Below are 19,348 nucleotides of genomic sequence, written 5' to 3'. Positions count from 1 at the left end.
TAGGTCAGATACAGCTTCTGTCATGATACTTTCTCAGGGCCTCCTTTCGTTCTTCTCTTTCTACTTGGAATTAGTTCTTTTCAGTCAGTGTTGATCTTCTGAACGGGCTTTGTTGCCCCGTGTGGACTAAGAGGCCTGAACCAGGAGAAACTGTCCTTTTTCTTATTGCTAAATCCTGTTTTTCAGTGCAAATTTCATTTTTGCCATGACATGGATTTGGAAAATGTACCTCCCAAAACACACAGTCTGAGTGTATTTATGGTGAGATATTTATTTACAACATTAAAGTTTAGCAACTAAGTCAAGAGATTTAAAAAAAATTTTTTTTTGAAGATTTTATTTATTTATTTGACAGAGATAGAGACAGCCAGCGAGAGAGGGAACACAAGCAGGGGGAGTGGGAGAGGAAGAAGCAGGCTCCCAGCGGAGGAGCCTGACGTGGGGCTCGATCCCAGAACGCCAGGATCACGCCCTGAGCCAAAGGCAGACGCTTAACGACTGAGCCACCAGGCGCCCCAGGAGATTTAAAATTTTTAATGCATGTAGATTACCCTCCTCCATCACTCCTCCATACTAATTAACTCAGTGAACAAAATTCATGACTTTTTATAGTTTTTAATTGTTTTTTTTTTTTTGGAAATGAGATTTACCTAAACAGGTAAAATTGAAGTCTGCAGTTTTAAAAATTAGGTTATTGTTACAGTAAATACCAACCTGTCCTTAGTTCACTTCTTCTGGTGACCTGTTTTTCCCCATATTTGAGTCGGATGTATGTAACCTCAGAGGTACCGATGGTGGTGGGTGGGTGTGCTTTTGGGATGGTTGGGGAAGAGACTTAAAAGGTAAGGTGTAGAATTGGAGAACACCGTACGTACCCCATCTGTGCGTTATTATGCGGGAGTCTGTGGCATTATAGCAGCTGGGGGAATCACGTTGGAGCCCGTGTTAGAGTTCCATCTGAATTCCTCCAGACTGAGGACAGGCCTTACTGGAGCCAGAAATTGAGGAAAAGTACAAACAGTGTGAGTGAGTTTTCCCTCTAGACTGCTTCAGTTCACATCCCACCTCTGCCACTTAGAGTCTGTGACCTGTGGTGAGATTTTTATTCTCATCGTAGTTCAGTTTTCTAAACTCTAAAATGGAGAGGTTAATTATATAAATTTGTTGTGAAGCCTAATTGAGAGAGTCCATGCCTGGCCTGCAGTAAATTCTTACTGAATGTCCCCTGTCGACAGCCACAGAGGGCCAAGTGCTGTGTACACGTAGGCAGTACTTTTTAAGTAGACTTCACACCCAGCGTGGAGCCCAGTGTGTGTGGGGGGGACTTGAACTCAGGACTGTGAGATCAAGACCTGAGCCGAGATCAAGAGTCTGACCCCTTCACTGACTGAGCCACCTAGGCGCCCCAGGAGTACATTTTAAGAGGATAAATTTTCAGATAGTACACCGTTTCCCCTCATTCAGGGAAAGTAATACTTTGATAGCCCGTAAAATTTTAGTTCTCTTAGCTTTGAATCAATGTTTTAAAATAATTCTGTTCAAAAAGGAAAATTTTTTTTAAAGTTTCCTGGTTCAACTTCATACTGAATACAAGTCTTCCAATGCCAGAAATAAATGTCTTCAGATTCCAGAGAGGTATCACAAACCTCTTCCTTCCTTTTATTCTCAGAGTGGAAAACAAATTTATGGTGTTTCTTATCTTAAGAACATCCTCAATCATGTATATTTTCATATCAAAAAGGAAAAAATAGTATTTAATTGTTTTGCTTCTGTTTAAATAGGCTTCTCCCGGTGGGAAATGGAAATATTTAAAGCTGGCATCTCAGAGAGATGGCAGATTCGGAATGTAGCTCGGATTATAAAGCAGCAGCTGCACTGTTTCCTTTTCAGGCAAATGCCTAGATTCTCCTGCCGTCCTCCAGCCCAGACCTTACCGGCATGCAGAGTCTTTTCTAGTCCTGCTTCTCCTGGGAAAGGACAGAAGGACAGCCAGGGAGTAACACTTCAATCCGTAATGAGTCTCATTTTAATTTTTCTTGGTAGACATTAATGCATTTCCTTATCCTTAGAACCGGTACATCCAGTGTAAATCTGTTGGAACAGTCTTATCTTTTATAGATATGGCTTAGTCCATTTGGGCTGCCATTAAAACAACAACAAAAAATCCCAAATGGGTAGCTTATAAACCACAGAAATTTATTTGTTCACAGTCCTGGAGGCTGAAAAGTCCCAGATCAAGGCCACCGTGCTGGTCGCCTTCTGGCGAGGGCCTTCTTCCTGGTTCATGGCCATCACCTTCCCACTGTGTCTTCCCCTAGTTAGAAGGGTCAGGGATCCCTCCGGAGCCTCCTTTCTAAGACACTAATCCCATTCCTGAGGGCTCCACTCCTTATCTTAGCACCTCCCAAAGGCCCCTCCTGTAGCCATCATCTTTAGGGGTTAGGATTCCAACATATGAATCTGGGGGACACACACATGTAGACCAAAGCAGTGGGCTTTATAATATCTTCCACATAAATCCTAGAATAAAGAAGCTGCCTTCTTAAAAGCTGCTCCACTGTCACTTAACTGTTTGCTGTATTTGTAATCTTCACTTTGCTTTTCTTCCCTTCACCTTTTCAAATGACATCTGTCCTTTAAAGATAACCTTAGGTCTTATATGTAGCTCAAAGCCTCGTCCCCTTATTTTGTCCCATACGAATACTTCCTTTTTTCCCCCAAATTCTTTTTATTATTTATACTACTCAGTTCATCATTTGTTTTGTGTGTGCCCACTTTTTTTCTTTCCAGTTAAGTCCTTTCAGACAGATACCATAGCAGCCCTTGTTGTAGGGTGTTATGGTAGGTATGCCATAAATACTTCTTTTCCACTTTTTTAAAAGGTTTTATATAAGTTCCTGTTAATGCCATAAATATTTTTTAATGCTGTCAATGTCATTTAGACTCATAAGGTGCTGCTTATGAGTGGTTTTTAGTTGTTTAACCAAGAAATTAATAGAAAATAAAGTGAATTTACTGAAAGTATTGAGAATGTATGTTAGTTTTATGAATTATGAAGTATGTTAGTTGCATATTAAAAGCAAGCAAAACAGGAACAGTAACATCAGAGCCTTCTTTACACAAATACATATATACATATATAAAATGCATCAAGAAAATAAAATTACCAATTAAGAAATAGAGCATGGAAAAGCTATGTTACATTTAAGGAACTTTAAATTTTGATGATGCAGATCATAGCTAAGGATAACTGTTTAAATATAAATACTGGTTGTAAACTGTGTAGCTGCCAGATTTCATGAGACTTAGAGAAATGCCCCCTTTTTTTAAGTTTTCATTTTAATTTCAGTTAACATACAGGGTTACCTTAGTTTCAGGTGTGCAGTATGGTGATTCAGCACTTCCATACATCACCCGGTGCTCATCACAACAAATGCGCTCCTTAACCCCCATACCTAGAGAAATACCTTTTTCTGTTTGCTACAGTCCCAGTGGAGAGGAGTCTCGCTTGGTACATGCATCAGTTACTAAATGCAGTGTCACTGCGTCATTATTGGGCCGTGAAGTTACTTGAATAAATTCATGACCCTTCCAAACCTTTGCAGGTTTCCTACAGGGTTCTGTTTCCCCACAACCTCTAGGAGTGTGGCCCCCTGGGTCTCAGATTTTCTGTGACAGCCTGTTTTTTCTGGGTGTGCTTAGGCTCTGTCGTTCTCCCACACTCTCTGCTTGTACAGGGAGGGCTTCCCTGTCCGTGTTCTGGGACTCTTACTCCTGCCTTGCTTCCTTCTCAGTTACGTACCAGCATGCAGACAAATGCTGCCCCTAGTTGAAGGTTGGGGCAGAATCTGCTTGTTTGGCCTCTTCTCATTTCACTGCATCCCTCCACCGGTCGCCACCCCCAGGTACCTCCACATAACCCAAGGGCTCCAAGGAAGGCAGTTTAGAAGTGACTGATACAGACAGATCCTATGTTGAGGCATAGTCCTGATGTCTGCAGTTTTGTTCTGTTCTGGGGTGTCTGGCTCATCATGACCAGTGCTGAGAAGCTCCTTTCCTCCATGATGCATGTTATTAAAACCACTCCTTCACCTCGAATTTCCATTTTTGGAAAGCATTAACTCCATCCATTCCATTCCATAGGGAGAAAATCTCAGAGCCATCCTTGACTCTTCTTACTCTCCACTTCCAATCCATTAGCAGATCACGTTGGTTTTCTGCCTTTAGAATTCACCCCGCTTTGCCACCGTGGGCAGACCGCCTTTTTGCTTCTCTCCTAGAAACTGCAGTAGCCTGCTAGCTGCCTTCTTTCTCTCCTTCCTCCCCACAGTCTCGAGTAGCGGTTAGTTATGTGGATTCTGAAACTGCATTGCCTGCGTTCATACCTGGCCCTACTGTCATAGACATTGAGAACATTAATTAGCCTTTCCGGGCTTCAGTTTCCTTTTTTTTTTTTTTTTTTTAAGATTTTATTTATTTATTTATTTATTTGAGAGGGAGAGAGAGCACGAGCTGGAGCAGGGAGAGGGACAGAGGGAGAGAGAGAAGCTGACTCCCCACTGAGTAGGGAGCCCGATGCGGGGCTTGATCCCAGGACCCTGATGATGACCTGAGCTGAAGGCAGACACATAACCGACTGAGCCCCCCAGGCACCTCCAGGGCCTCAGTTTCCTTAACAGTTAAATGAAGGTGAGGATGATGATACTATTACCTCATGTGGTTGTGCCAGATGAGTTAGTATACACAAATTTGTTAAAATAATGTGTGGCAAATAGTTAGCATCCAAAAAAATAACTAGGTAGTGGGTGATACAGCGGTTTTAGCACTTGCTAGTTTTTATTCATACAGAATTGAAACTGACCTTCTTGAAACATTGTTCAGATGTATCTCCGTTGGCTTCCTGTCACTTTTAGAGCAGTATCCAAGGTCCTGACCATGGCTTGCTGAACCCTCCCTAGTTTGCCCTTGCTCATTCTAGTCCGGCTAGCCTGCGGTGGTTTTCCACTTGGCCCAGTCACTTCTGCCTTTGCTCTCATTTTCCCTCAGCCAGAAATGCTGACCCCACAGATATTTGCACAACTTCCACTCCCTTCATTGAAGTCTCTGCTGAGATGTGAGCCCCTCACATAGGTCTTCCTTGACCTCTATTCTAAAAATCATCCTGTTGTTTTCTATGTCCTTCAACTTTATGAAAAGATAACTACCTAACAGCATATCTTACATGTTTGTTCATTGGTTATTTATTCACCACACTAGGTTCCCTAATAAATGAAAGCAAGGGACTCTTGTTTTGTTCATCATTGTAATCACCCCGGCCCCCCCACCAAGGCCTTTCATATACATAGTTGGTGCTCAGGAGGTGTTTGCTATGGGATGGGTGGAGTGGGGTGGGGTGAGGTAGATGAACAAAGAAAGATTTTCCCCTTTGTTCGTTGCTCAAGAGATGCTTAGGTTACCAGCTAGTTGGAGAGGCCTGAGTGAACTTTTTTGAGATGAGACCACTTTAGGGAAGAGTTCAGGTTGGGTTTTTGGTTTTTTTGGTTTTCCATTCTTTTTGTGGATAAGAATGTATCACGTAATTTAATCATCTTTATTAATCACAGGTGGGTTAATTGCACTGTTAAACTGGTATCTTCTTATACTTCCTGTTGAAGGTCTGTTGCATGTGCCTTACCTTAGCAGCTAGTGACAGGGAAATTGTTTGAGTTTATCTTTTATTGAGCATTATTAAATCCACTAAACCCATGCTGTTCTGCCTGTTATTAATAACCTGAAGTCCCAAGAGGAAGCATTTAAGTCTATCTTAGAGACATATGAATATTCACCAAAAATTCTGCTTCTGAAAGAGCAGTAGGTCCAGGGTGTCTATGAAAATATGATTTTTTTTTAAGCTTTCAGGTTTAAAATGCTTCCTAGTCTCTCAGAGATGGAACACTGAGTTACCTATTCACTAATCCGTTGAATATGAATTTTAAAAATTAGCATTTGCCTTTTATCTTAAATAATGATGTAATTTCATTGCTGTTTGATAGCTTTATGCTAATTCATTGACAGTACTGACCTGTCGACTTCAATACATGAAGAAATTGGAGAAATAAAAGATTTCAGGAATAAGTGGTAACCTTGATCTTCATTTTTGTTTTCTTCATAATTCCTGAGGTTTTTTTCTGTTAAATCACTCTAATTTCAGTAGATTAGTATGTACTGCAGTCTTAGAACATGTGAGTTCTTCGGGTGTGTCTCATTGTGGACCTCTTTCCCACCTTCATGCTGAATACCCAGCAGTCTTCTGAACTGCTTCTTGTGTAATGCGAGCAAAAATGACTTTCTGGTTTGGAGAGGAATTAGTCACGTGCTAGTTTGTCACTTAGCCTTTTTTTTTTTTTTAATAACTGACATTAAACGATGAATATTTGGAGTTGACCTTCTAAATTCAGAGACAGTGTCAGATGAGGTGTTTGGCTCTCAGACAGAGATGCAGGTGTTCTGCAGTGAACTCAGGGAGGATAGAAGTCTCCCACGGAGCAGAACAAAAACTCACCTGGTCGTGATTATCAGTGCGAATAAGGATCCTGAAGGTGTGTCCTGCAATCCTTCTGGCCTCCGATTCTCCCAGGTGGGTTTTTCCCTTCACTGCGAAGCAGACCTCACCAGGCCTTGTGTTATTTACAACCTACCCTTGTATTCTTTCTAAGAATCAACACAGGCTATCTTTGCCTCTCCTTATCTACAAAATATGATTTTTATTTAGAAGTTAAGTGTAAGAGTAGCCAAAAATCACAGATTTCTTTTATAAGCTGTTTTGCCTTTTTATTCCTAAATGCATAGACTTAAAATCATTGTCATCATTATTATTACAGGCCATGGTTGCTTGTTATCCGGGCAATGGAACGGGTTATGTACGTCATGTTGATAATCCAAATGGAGATGGAAGATGTGTGACGTGTATATATTATCTTAATAAAGACTGGGATGCCAAGGTATGCAACTTAATTGACCATTTATTTTTTTCCCCATAGCTATTAAGACTCATACTCCTCTTAGGGAGACTGTCTTTACTTTAACACATAGAATAGTTAAAAATTTCTTAGATTTGTTTCAATTTTGGGTATTAGGAGTGGATCTTTATAAAGTGAAACATAATAATAATATTATCTCAAAAAGTGGATTCCCTTATTTTCAGATATTGAGGCATGCAGCCAAAATTTAACTTTTTTTGTTTGTTGTTGTTTTGTTTTGTTTTGTTCTTTAAGTAAGCTCTACACCCATCATGGGGCTCGAACTCACGACTCCGAGATCAAGAGTCGCATGCTCCACCGACTGAGCCAGCCAGGTGCCCCCCAGAATTTAACTGTGACCAAAATGTATTTCATTAAAGTATATACCTTTTAATAGCTTTTATAAAAAACTCCTCTGAGGATAAGTGTTTTATAACGGCTTTTGAGAGAGAGTATATATAAACAACTATTGTGGATTATTTCCTACTTATTCCTGTTGCAGAGATCTTATCTGGCATTGGGTTATTGAATCAAATATTGGAGGCAGGATTCCTTCTTTTCCTGATATGGAAAAAAACTGGAAGTTTATCAATACTTACAAATCCTTTAAAACCAATTAGAGTGTATAATACATTTAATTTTCTCTTGTTTTAAATATTTATTTCCTTAATATTGGCCTGAGTTTCACTTGAGTTTAAGTGATTGAAACTTCAGAAGTATGTCATGCTTTCTTATTGTTTTGGAGGTTGTCTAAACTAATTTTTGGTTGATTTTTAGAAATCCTTATTTACTTTTATTGAAGCAAAATATTCAAATAGAGAAGTGAACACAGTGTATAGCCCAGTGGATTTTCACAGCATGAACCCACCTCTGTAGCCAGGGCAATTTTTAAAAATCAAATAACCTTTAAAACACTTTCCCCCTGACACAGATATATACACAGAAATGAAAACTGCCAAGTCTTAAATATGTAAAAACCTAGTCCTGTCCTAAAACTTAGGATATGCTCTCAGTGCTCCAGTAATCTTTCTGTGTCATACTGATTTGAAGATTCTCCTCTGTCCGAGTTTGAAAGGGAGAGAAGGTTTACTGCTAAGTAGATAAAGTAAATTTCGAGGCATTCTGTCAGCAAGCATGGTTTTTCCATTATTGCTTTCAGGGTTTAAAAGAGAGACATAAATCTGGTCATTCACCTTGAGCCCCATGCACAGAACAGATATTGGCGTAACGTTGGTTAAAACTAAAAATTTATTTATTTTCCCCAATTTTGTGAATATCTTGAAAGCTAGAAATATGTTTGAGCAACTCCTAACTTCTGTATTTTGTTAGGTTCTTTCTAGGCTGATCTTTTAATTTTGATCTGACCTAGCCAAGGTCATTAATACACAGTTTTTATATTAGTGCATAAGCTGAAAAAAGTCCTTAGTATTTTTGTATGTAGAACTGAAAACTTCTTTGCAAGATTACCCTGAATATGTGCAGTGTGTTGGACATCGTTCTGGGTGCTGGAGATGGAGCAGAAATAGAAGTAGCCTTCAGAGAGCCTGGGGTCTAGTGGAGGGTAGAGATCAGTAGATTAACAATGACAACTGGTCATGCCCAGTGCAGGACAGATTGCTGTGGGACCATGTGGAGGGTCACCTAATTCAGGGGTCAGGGAATATTTCCCAGAGGAAAATTGGAAGCTTTAATTATCTCTTTTTAAACATTTTCAGCAGATCAGCTGTGATACTCCCAGTGACTCCGGTCAGGGGAAGAAAAGGATGTGTTCTTGGTCACAGTCTAGAGATTCTTTAGATGTTTGCATGAGCGCCATGGGAATCAGTCTGAACAGACCCTGAGGAAGGTGGGCAAGGGTACAAGTAGCTTGAATTTAACTTAAGAATGAGCCCGATAAACAGCTTGTCTAACAACAGATTTCTAGGCTCAGCCTCCATGATGTCTTGATTAAGTAGTAAAGTTCCTTTCAGTTTAAGCATCTACCTGCTTAGGAGTTTAGTTCTTCAAGGGTAAAGAGCTACTCAGTTGTGGGTGGGTTTTGCCTCGCTTTAATTCCCCCCAGATTGTAAATACCACGAGGACAACATCTGTGTACATTATTCCCTACTCTGTGCCTGGGGTCCGCCTCAGATCCCAGAATACTCAGTCGGTATTGGAATGAATAGGTGAGTCCATCTAATCCCAGATAGAGACACATGTGTATTTGGGTAAATTGTAATTATCCTTTCTGGATGGAATCCAGTTCTGTAAACAGGTAGCCATCAGTCTGTCAGGCTTAGTCTAGAAAGGGAGAGCTATAATCTATAACAATATTTCTGTAACAGTGACCACAGTGATGATGGTGGTGAGAATAAATGATGACACTTTCTACTGATATAGTTGAATTCTTTTTTTTTAAAAGATTTTATTTATTTATTCATGAGAGACAGAGAGGCAGAGGGAGAAGCAGGCTTCCCGTGGAGCAGGGAGCCCAATGTGGGGCTTGGTCCCAGGACCCCGAGATCATGACCTGAGCCGAAGGCAGACGCTTAGACTGAGCCACCCAGGTGTCCCCAGTTGAATTTAAATAAGAGTCATTAAACTTGTGGCTGTCTTATTAATTACTGTTGAACCTTAAAATACAGTAAATACAATAAACCATTTATTTGACATCACCATTTATAGTAATTTAGTCAAGATGATTTGAAACAGACACATTTTTAAAGAATAGGCTAATTAAGCCATCATAAGCATACCTAAATAAGAAACATGCACTAGTTTTTAAAACGTGGTTCCAAGTGTCATTTTAAGCCTTTCGAATTCAGCTAATACTCCTCTGTTTCATCAGTATTTCCAGAAATCCCTAAAACAAGAAATGAATTTTTCCTTATATCAGTGCATGTACTTGAAATCTCAACTCCGCTTCATACCTTGTTATTTGAGATATATTTGTGAATTATCCAACTAAGAATTTGGATGCTGAAATGGTCTTTTTTTCCTCCCTAAATTTCATTTTATAGTGTTCTTACTCTCGTACTTACATATTTGGCTCTTTTCTGTAGGTAAGTGGAGGTATACTTCGAATTTTTCCAGAAGGCAAAGCCCAGTTTGCTGACATTGAACCCAAATTTGATAGACTGCTGTTTTTCTGGTCTGACCGTCGCAACCCTCATGAAGTACAACCAGCATATTCTACAAGGTAGTATTCCTTTTAAGAAAAAAATTGGTAAAGAGTATGGTAGGAGAGGAGGGGATAGATAGAATATACTTGAGAGTTTTCTAGTGAGTATCTTCCTGTTCTTAAGTTACCTTTATCATAATGCTTCAGTCGTAACTACTTTAATTTGAATAATTTTATTTACGATTTATTCCCAGTTAGTGCTAAATGTTTATGACTTTCTTTGCGTAACCACTTCCATTCGGGGTGAGAAATGGAAGTACAGGCCTGTCCTTTCTCCAGACCTCTAACTATAATCTGTTCTGATTCTGTGAGAGGACTCACTTGGGGGACAGAAAGGTTCAATAGAGAAAGAAAAGGACAGCTTCTCAGAAGCAGCGAGGGAGGAGATGAGAGGGATAATGTAGAAAAATTAAACAAAGCGGAAATATTAGAGGCACCCAGAGAGTAGAAATGAAGAGGAAAAAAGAAAAGCTGCCATGTGTGGAAATTAATGTTCGAAAAATAACCCATTAGCTTTAATAATAAGCATCTCTGAGCCTTATTACACTTTTTGACACTTTCTACATTGAAATGTTAAGAGTCCTAAAATAGAAGATGTTGCAGACATTGTTATAAATATTTGTAGAAATATCGCACTATTTTGCAAATACCTATTTTTCATTATAAAAGGGACTTTGAATCTTGTGATAGTGAGTTACTGGCCTGCAGTTGTTAGGTCTGGTCTAGCCATAGTTACACTGGGAGAAGAGCTGGCTTTTCCTGGTGATATTAGGCATGGGCCAGCCCCAGTGAGGTTCAAATTCCAAAGACTTTATTGTCACCTCTTTTTTCTTGTTTTCCCTTCCCTTCCCTTCCCTTCCCTTCCCTTCCCTTCCCTTCCCTTCCCTCCCTTCCCTCCCTTCCCTCCCTTCCCTCCCTTCCCTCCCCTCCCTTCCCTCCTTTCCCTTCCTTTCCCTTCTTTTCCCTTCCTTTCCTCCTTCCTTCCCTTCCACCCAACTCAGACTCATGACCCCCAAGATGAAGAGTCGCACACTCTACCAACTGAGCCAGCCAGGCACTCCTTTTTAACTTGCTTCTTTCTGAGCTGTGTTGCCTTTAACCCTAATTCACATAGTGAGCAGCAGGCTGAGTAGTTTGTGGCTAGAGATCCTAAGAAGCTGTGAATGGAAACCAGGGCGGGATCCTATCCCATCACACGATGCCCCCCCCCCCCCCCGCAATCCAAGTGCCCATCTCTGCCCCTGCTGCTTCTTTAAAACCCTTTTTGACCTAGAAACTGCTTTATAGACCTTCCCGTTTATGGAATCTTGAGTATGGTCTGCTTGTATCATTTCTAGATAAAGAAATGATGAACATTTTTAGGTAGTAAATGCCAGACAGTTGTGGAGGATAGATATTACAGGACCTGGAGAAGGGAGAAAACGGTGTTAATTGGAATAGATAGAATAGATGGGCCAGGTGTCACAGTGAAGAGAGGAGCTCAGCTGGGAGCAGAATGACCAGAAGCAAGGAGTAGGGCAGTGTTAGGGAAGCCCTGGGAGAAAGGTCAAGATCGTTCAAGTTCAAGACTTTAATTACTAAGTAACTGAAAGTTTGGGGCATGGGCAAAAGAGAGAAAATTATCTATCTGTGCTCCTTTCCCATTCCCAAGGCCACCTGGGAAAATAGAAGAGGCTACATGGAAGGAGCAGAATCTGGAAGTCAGGAGGCCAGACTTTGACCCTCAGCATCCTCACTTAGCAGCTGAGTGATCTGTGGGCCTCACTTTCCCCATTTGTCCGGACTCCCAGACTCTGACTCTATCCTGCCTTTGACTCCTTCCTTCAGATACATTACCTGGTTCAGGTCTGTCACATGCACACCCCCCCACCCCGCCCCAGGGAGCACTGGCCAGAATCTGCAAGATAACTTTAACTAACTGTTGGGTCGTACGAAGGAATTACCATGTGTGGTGTATTTTTACTTCCTATAGTGTGTGTACACTTCCCCCATTATTGGGACCAGGAGCTATAACTGTGTGCTTTGTAGTATTTAATAAACCAAAGATTCTTCCTTTATTTGTGGAACAAGCTATTCCAAATAAGTGGAATTTTCAGAGGAATAAAGGTTAGCTATATAAACTTTAAATGTCAAAACACAGTATAAGTATTTTGATAAAAATCCCCAAAACTCTTTGCATAATTTAACTCTGTCTTGATGACTCCAGGTTATAAAATTATAAACGTCCACTGTTGGTCTTTGCTGTCATACAGGGATGTCCTCAGAAGCTGTTGGAACTGTGAGCCGTCCCTTTCGCCACAGGACCCCAGGCCTCGGGGTCCTTTTCTGCTTCTCTTTTCTTCTTTGAGAACTTGTGCTAGTGATACTGTGCTTTTTCTGTCGGGGCCATTCTTTTACCTTCTTACTGTCTGTTTCTGATCTGCTGCAGGCTCACAAAACAGAAAATCAAGTAGGTTAAGTAGGTATTAAGAAAATCATAAAAACTCCTCAACTTTGCAACGTCCATTTTAGCTGCTCCTGGTTCTCTGCTGTACCCTCGAGCATCAAGGTTACTGGAGAGGTGGGTTGTTGCTGCGCTCAGTTACCCTCTGATACCATTCGGTCGGAGCATTGTTTTGGCATTACACGTGTTAGTAGACCATTGCAAGAGCATACCACTATTTTTCCCCAGTGCGATCATTCTTACCCTATTCTAAATTTTCTTTTAGGTACGCAATAACTGTTTGGTATTTTGATGCAGATGAGAGAGCACGAGCTAAAGTAAAATATCTAACAGGTAAACGTTATTTGGGGCCAGGGTATATGGCAAGGCAGGTGCCCCGCAGTCCCGCGGTGCTGTCCGTGAGCGCAAACACGGTCTTTATTAACTCCACAAAGCCTTGCTCCCTTGTTTTTGTCAGATTCCTTAATTCCCTTATGTAAAAGGGATCTCAGGTCATCTTCATTGTTCTCTTTAACCAACAACGTTGTCTAAAGTTGAGGAAAGTTTGGGGCAAGAAACCTGAGAAAATGATTCAAATACAAGCTGAGTTTCTCTGTGATTACCCTTTCCAGTCACCGGCTGGCAACTCGTGGTAACTGCCATCTGGCTTCCTCTCATTCTCCTGTTAGAAGGAAGTCAATAAATACCCTTTCCTTTTTAAATGTACATGCTCTAAAGAATACCTGGGTCTTCCGTGTTGAGTGTGGACATGAAGAAAATGAATGCAGAGGAGATGAATCGAAATGCCGAAATCAATAAGTCAGACGGGCATGTTGAGGCCGTCCCTGCCAGACAGTGGTGTCCATAGATCAACACACTTGAACCGAATCTGAAGATCCTTCAGGGTGCCAGCCCCCCCGCCCCCAATCCCCACCATGAACTGTCTCCTGAGAGCAGGGGATCTTAGTTTTCCCTCGGATAGACCACTTCCCTCTTTTCTTTAACCCCACTTTATATCTATTTCCAAAAGTCTGCTCAGTACTCACATTACTGATTCGCTATATTTTCATGAGCCATTGATAATCCCACATCAGCCTTTTGTAAAATTATAAAATTGGATGTGCATTGCTTTTTTATGTGTTTTTACAGCTGTTACTTGTGGCAGAACCCTAGAGGTGTGCTTTCAGTGATGCTGAACACACTGCTGTTTTTTAGCAATTCATATTCCTTTTCAAGTAAAAAGGAATAAAATTATTATCTCTGTAGAGAATGGCTTTTCCCTTTGAAGGTTTACCAGTTCAGAGTAACGCTTTCATTCTAACAGTGCTGCGGGGTAGTGAGTGTGATAGTTTTCCAATGAGGTATGTGTGCAAAGCCGAGGCACTGTGCACACTGTTAGGAGCTCAGTGGGAAGCAGTAGCAGAATGACAGAAGCTCTCTGGTGCTTAATGAATGAATGAATAATAATAATAATTATTTATTTTTTTTTACTTTGCAGGTGAAAAAGGTGTGAGGGTTGAACTCAATAAGCCTTCTGATTCCATCAGTAAAGACGTCTTATAGAGCCTTTGATCCAGCAATACCCCACTTCACCTACAATAATTGTTGACGCTGTTTGTTAACTTGTGAATATGAATAAATGGGATAAAGAAACATGGACAACCAGTTGGCATTTTAATAAGGAAACAGAAACAACTTTGTCGTGTTGCACCAGAAAGAAGATTTTGAGTGTGCGACTTCGTACCGCATGATTGACTCCACGCCTGTGATTGCTCATGGGAAGAAATAAGCTACCAGCTGAAAATGGGGTTGACATCTGGACATGAAATAAGTGCCCTAGGTAGAAGTTTTTCATTCTTCTATTTCGTCAGATCTGTCATCTAGATGAGTTCGTTTCATCTCCCTTTTTTATAGTCAAGTTTGAATTTGAGGTAATTTTTGTATGATCAGGTACAATACATCAAAACTGAATTGAGAAAAAAATTACAGTATTACTCCCCCAAATAGCATCAATCTATTTTTGTAAACTTGTTCGTACTATTAAATTTTGCCCTAAAAAAGACCTCTTATTACGATTGTTGCCAGTGACTGGTGATTACTTTCATTTCTTTTTTTACCTACCATAAGAAAAGGAGCACTTTAATCGCCAACTGAAAACTCAGATTGTTTTGTAGTCCTGTCTTTTACACTAATTTGAGCTCTTAAAGATTGCTGCTGTCGTGTTTTTGACATTGTTCATAACGAAACGTTAACTAAGTAAAACTACATCACCGTTTACTACCAATAGCTTTCAGTTCATGTTTTATAAGAAACAAATACCCAGGTTTTATTCTTTTAAGTTTATATTTTTAAAAGACTAAAGTGACTGGCACTAAATGAACTTGAGTTTGTCCTCAGCATCAAGTTCCCAAGACAAAGGGCTCTCTCGTGCTCTCAGGTGTGTCCTGTAGACGTAGAAGGTGACGTCCCCGTCCTAGGACTTTTCCTTTTGCTTTCCATCACGTTGATCGTACATCCAATTTTGCTGTTACGTTTTCTTCCTACTCCTTGGACGCCTGTGGTCTGCAGTGGAGAACCTGGCTTCTGTTGGCTAGCATCAGAGGGACACTGAGCGCCGGGGCCGAGCCGTGGTAGGCAGACCGAACGTTAGCGAGTCCTCCGACCCGAGCCAAGGCAGGCATTCCCCAGGCGTGATGCTAGCCTCTTTGTCAGTACTGAAAGCTGGATGTTTAGCTTAAAAAGACAAAAGAAGTGGAAAACCAGGTAATTTCATTATTCTGTTTTGTGACTTTTCTTTTACTTTTCAGAAAAAAAGAGGGACTATTACAGTATCACACAGGGCCGCCCAGACTTCTGTTTTTTATGTATGAACTGGGATGGATGTCTAAGACTTCATTTTCCTGGGCTAATCTCGAGCAGAGCCCGAAGGGCGGTATCCGTATTTAGCATGAATTACGGGTCTAGACCGTGCCCACTTCAGTTTTCTATCTCTGTCCTTGATCTTTGCCAAAATGTGTGTACAGAAATACTTCTGTATATTTCAACTCATGACAGTTTTAGCATCTGTATAGTTTGTATTCAATTAGAGACCTTTTCTATGGAAAGCTCAGTAATTTTTATTAAAAGATTGCTATTGTTCATGTAAAACATGAAAAAAAATTGTTTAGTGAAACTGACAGTGTGGACTTAGGGTGGGATGAAAGCTTCAGTATTGTGAACTCACTTAGGAGAACGTGCGGGAGAAAATTGGAGTTTGTTGCTGTTTTTCCTTGCCCGTGTTTGGTGGTGTTCCCCTTCCTTGCTGCATTCCAGGTAATGCAATGTAACATCTATCTAGAAAGGGCCTCCGCCAGCCGGACCTGGGGGCGCACGTTGTCTCTGCCATCTGGTCTGCGGTGCGCCCGCTGCGCCAGGCCATCACTCGAAGGCGCTGTCGTTTTTAGGTCTAGTAGAAATTGTGTTCTGTTGAGGGGGGGTTCGTGTGATTGTCAAGGTGGTACTGCAACAGCCTTTCCATCTGGGAGCCCCCGTGTCACTCACGTGTGTATCTCTGCAGTTGTGCAACGTGTCAGAGTCTGCCGTCTGTGCGTGTGCTTTCCAGGCAGGTCTTAGAATTTGTATTTTTCAGAAAATTATGTCTGCTTTCTTGGAGATCATTGTGAAAGGATCAAGAAATCCAGGATAGCCATTTCTTTAATATCCATTTAAAATCTGTTCGTTTCATGTTAGTGGGACCGTTAACTTGTCACCAAGCAGGACTCTATTTAAATCAAAATTTAAAACTACTTGTGGCCTATATGTGTTTAATCCTGGTTAAAGATAAAGCTTCTAATGCTGTTTTTCATTCAACACATTAACCAGCTGTAAAACACAGACCTTTATCAACAGCAGGCAAAGAATTTCAGGATTCCTACACAGACGGTAAAGTCATGTAATTTGAAAAGCAGTGTTTCATTATGAAAGAGCTCTCAAGTTGCTTGTAAAGCTAATCTAATTAAAAAGATGTATAAATGATCTTGAAAAACTTATGGTGGTTATTTCCAGCTGTCTTTTTTTTTTTTTAACCCTTTATCATACACTGACTTTCTTAATGGGCTCTTCCATCAGATAAGGTGTTTTTCTATTACACATCTCTGGCTTAGTCCAGAACGTTTGGTATTGATTTTTATAAATGATAACAAGGGAAAGAGAGCAGTCAACATAGGAGTCTAACAATTTTAGAAATATCCCCGGGGGTAATTGGCCTGTCCACGGGATCCATGAGCTCTTTGTTTGGATTCTCAACATTTGGATTCTTGCCCTTTCAATAGAATTTTTAAAAATTACTCTGACTCCAGTGCTGTTGAGTATATCTGTGTCACCCCTCTGCAGCAAACAGGAAGGGGCATTAGGCATAGATCTGTAATTGTCACAGGTGTCTTGTGTGTCTATGCACAAAAGTTTAATTTGTGTGGTCATGGTCAGAGACTAAAATAGAAGAGCTCTTATAATGTGAGATCAGTATACATGTTCATTTCTCTCTTAGCTAAAGAGCTTTCATTGTGGTGGTTTTGTTATGTTCTAGCCTATCGTGGGGCATTTGGGAAAATGTACTGAGGTATGGCAGGGTGGATTAGAGGAGAGGGCAAATGAGTCAGAGGTGAAGACGAGTTAAATCAGGTAGTGTTGTCAAAAGAGCACAGGACTGACAAATCTCTGTTGAGTTCTGGCCCGGTCACTTAATTATGTGACCGTTGGAGCTTTTCTCATCTGAAAACAAACACCTGCCGAGCCGTGTGAGACCTAGATGAAGTACAGATTATTTCTGAGGTGAGCATGGCCCAAGCGTGAGGGCTCTGTGGTGGCCATAGCCCGCAGTGGTAAATATTTATACCATATGTTTAATAATGTCCTTGTGTACTGGAGGTTTTCAGTTCACTTAAACACTCACGAGGAAATCCCCCGACTCCACTGCTTCGGGATCGTTCTTTGGACATCCAAGGTCAGGAATACATTCCCCCCATTCTGCTGTTGCTTTAATGCAGATTCTTTCCCTCATCACCAGCAAGTAAATTTCACCTGAAATATGGCAAGTGCCCAAGGATAAACCACTGGACAAATGATGTGTATGACAGGCCTGGCCTCATGAGCTGGAAGGAGTTTTGTGAGGAGAAAAGACAGACACTTCAAGACAAACCACTTCACAAGACAAGTAGAGCCTTCACAGCTCCCAGCAGCCAAAGCTCCTTTTATCAAATGGATGAATTTTGAGCTCTGAACAAGGGGTGACGGGTCATAAAGATTATTAGGACATTTTTGGATCAGGTCTTCTTTTCACTGAGATTAAGACCTTTTCTGCCAAAATTAATTACTCTATTATTATACTATAGAGTTCTATGAAACCCCTTTACAGTTTTTCCTCAGAACCTACAGAGCAGGCAAACTTCATCTCCGTTTACAGTTGCAGCAGGCTGAGAGCAGTGACTCGTGGACCACCGCATAGCTAGGAAATGGTAGAGAGCCAGGACTTGAGCGTAGGAGGTCCTTATCTTGTTTAACTTTTTTAAGGTCAGAGTTATATGTGTATATGTAGCTAAGTCAACTTGTTCTAGATAGATTTTTAAGATTAGCCCCTCATGTTCTTCCCCTGAGCACAAACTAACTCTTAAGTGACTCTTTGGGTTTAATTAGTTGCCTGATTAGTTCTTGGTAACATAATCACATTGCCACATGTTGGAGTTCCAGGGTGAGACCTTAACTGCTAACCGGTTCCCCACATGAAAGATAAGAATGTAGGTCCCTGGGGGGCCTGGGTGGCACAGCAGTTAAGCGTCTGCCTTTGGCTCAGGGCGTGATCCCGGCGTTATGGGATCGAGCCCCACATCAGGCTCCTCCGCTAGGAGCCTGCTTCTTCCTCTCCCACTCCCTCTGCTTGGGTTCCCTCTCTCGCTGGCTGTCTCTATCTCTGTCAAATAAATAAATAAAATCTTTAAAAAAAAAAAAAAAAGAACGTAGGTCCCTGTCCAGCTCCCCAGTCCATTACCCGCCCCCAACATGGACAGCACAGTTCACATCCCCCATCTTCCTCATGTAATCCTTTTGTAACTTAGATCAGGTTGATAGTTCAGACATTGGTGATTCTCAGAGCTGGGACATAGAGTAAATCATGATGACTTTTCATCCACAATTTGCTTGTATCCTCATGTCCTGATTTTCCTCCTTTTCCTGTGGCTTCTAGCCTGCAGCAGTCTGGAGCCGTTGTCCTCTCTGCCTGCTACACAGCCGTCTTCCTGAGGTCTCCTTTCCCCATTGTTCTGGAGACCCCCTCCACCACTCTCTGCTGGTCTCCTGTTTCCTGGATCCCTTATCTTCCCCTTTCTCGGTTGACTTCCTCAATCTGGGGGAGCATGCCCTTCACGTGTCTTCCTGCGAAAGAGTATGTGGGTGGTGAATTTTTCAAGACCTGTGTCTTTGTTTTACCCTCACACTTCATTGGTAACTTGCCCAAGCTTACCACTCTTGTTTGGAAAGCATTTTCCTTCAGCATTTTGTAGCCACTGCCTCACTGGCTCCAGGTTCCAGCGTGGATGCGGTGAGATCTAAAGCCGTTGCTACTTGAGGTGGAGCCTGCTTTTTCTCTGTGGAAGCTCGTGGAGTTACTCTTTGTCCCTAGAGCTCTGTAGTTCTACAGTGTGCCTTAGTGTGGCACTCTCGCCAGCCCCTGCGGTAGGTGTGCAGGCCGTAAATGCATGCCCTACATGTGGGGACCTTTTCTTAAACTGTTACATT

General features: G+C 41.3%; 1 protein-coding gene across 3 annotated transcripts in view; it reads left to right on the top strand.

Annotated features, from left to right (window-relative positions):
- Positions 1-16,594, top strand: part of EGLN1 (egl-9 family hypoxia inducible factor 1) — a 58,017-nt gene extending 41,423 nt beyond the window's left edge. The window contains exons 2-5 of one of the 3 annotated variants that reach the window (XM_045783485.2): positions 6,861-6,980; positions 10,040-10,176; positions 12,867-12,934; positions 14,079-16,594. In XM_045783485.2, coding sequence (XP_045639441.1) covers positions 6,861-6,980; positions 10,040-10,176; positions 12,867-12,934; positions 14,079-14,143 — 390 coding nt within the window. In that variant the 3' untranslated portion in view covers positions 14,144-16,594. The remainder of the gene's footprint in view (positions 1-6,860; positions 6,981-10,039; positions 10,177-12,866; positions 12,935-14,078) is intronic. The other 2 variants (XM_045783487.2, XM_045783486.2) reach the window with 2 other exon arrangements.
- The last annotated feature ends 2,754 nt before the right edge of the window (positions 16,595-19,348 follow it).

The sequence above is a fragment of the Ursus americanus genome, chromosome 6, assembly GCF_024610735.1.
Source record: "Ursus americanus isolate L20-20 chromosome 6, mUrsAme1.1.p, whole genome shotgun sequence".
NCBI classification, from domain to species: Eukaryota; Metazoa; Chordata; class Mammalia; order Carnivora; family Ursidae; genus Ursus; species Ursus americanus.
Note: the sequence above shows the minus strand (reverse complement) of the source record. Positions and strands in the feature narration are given on the sequence as shown.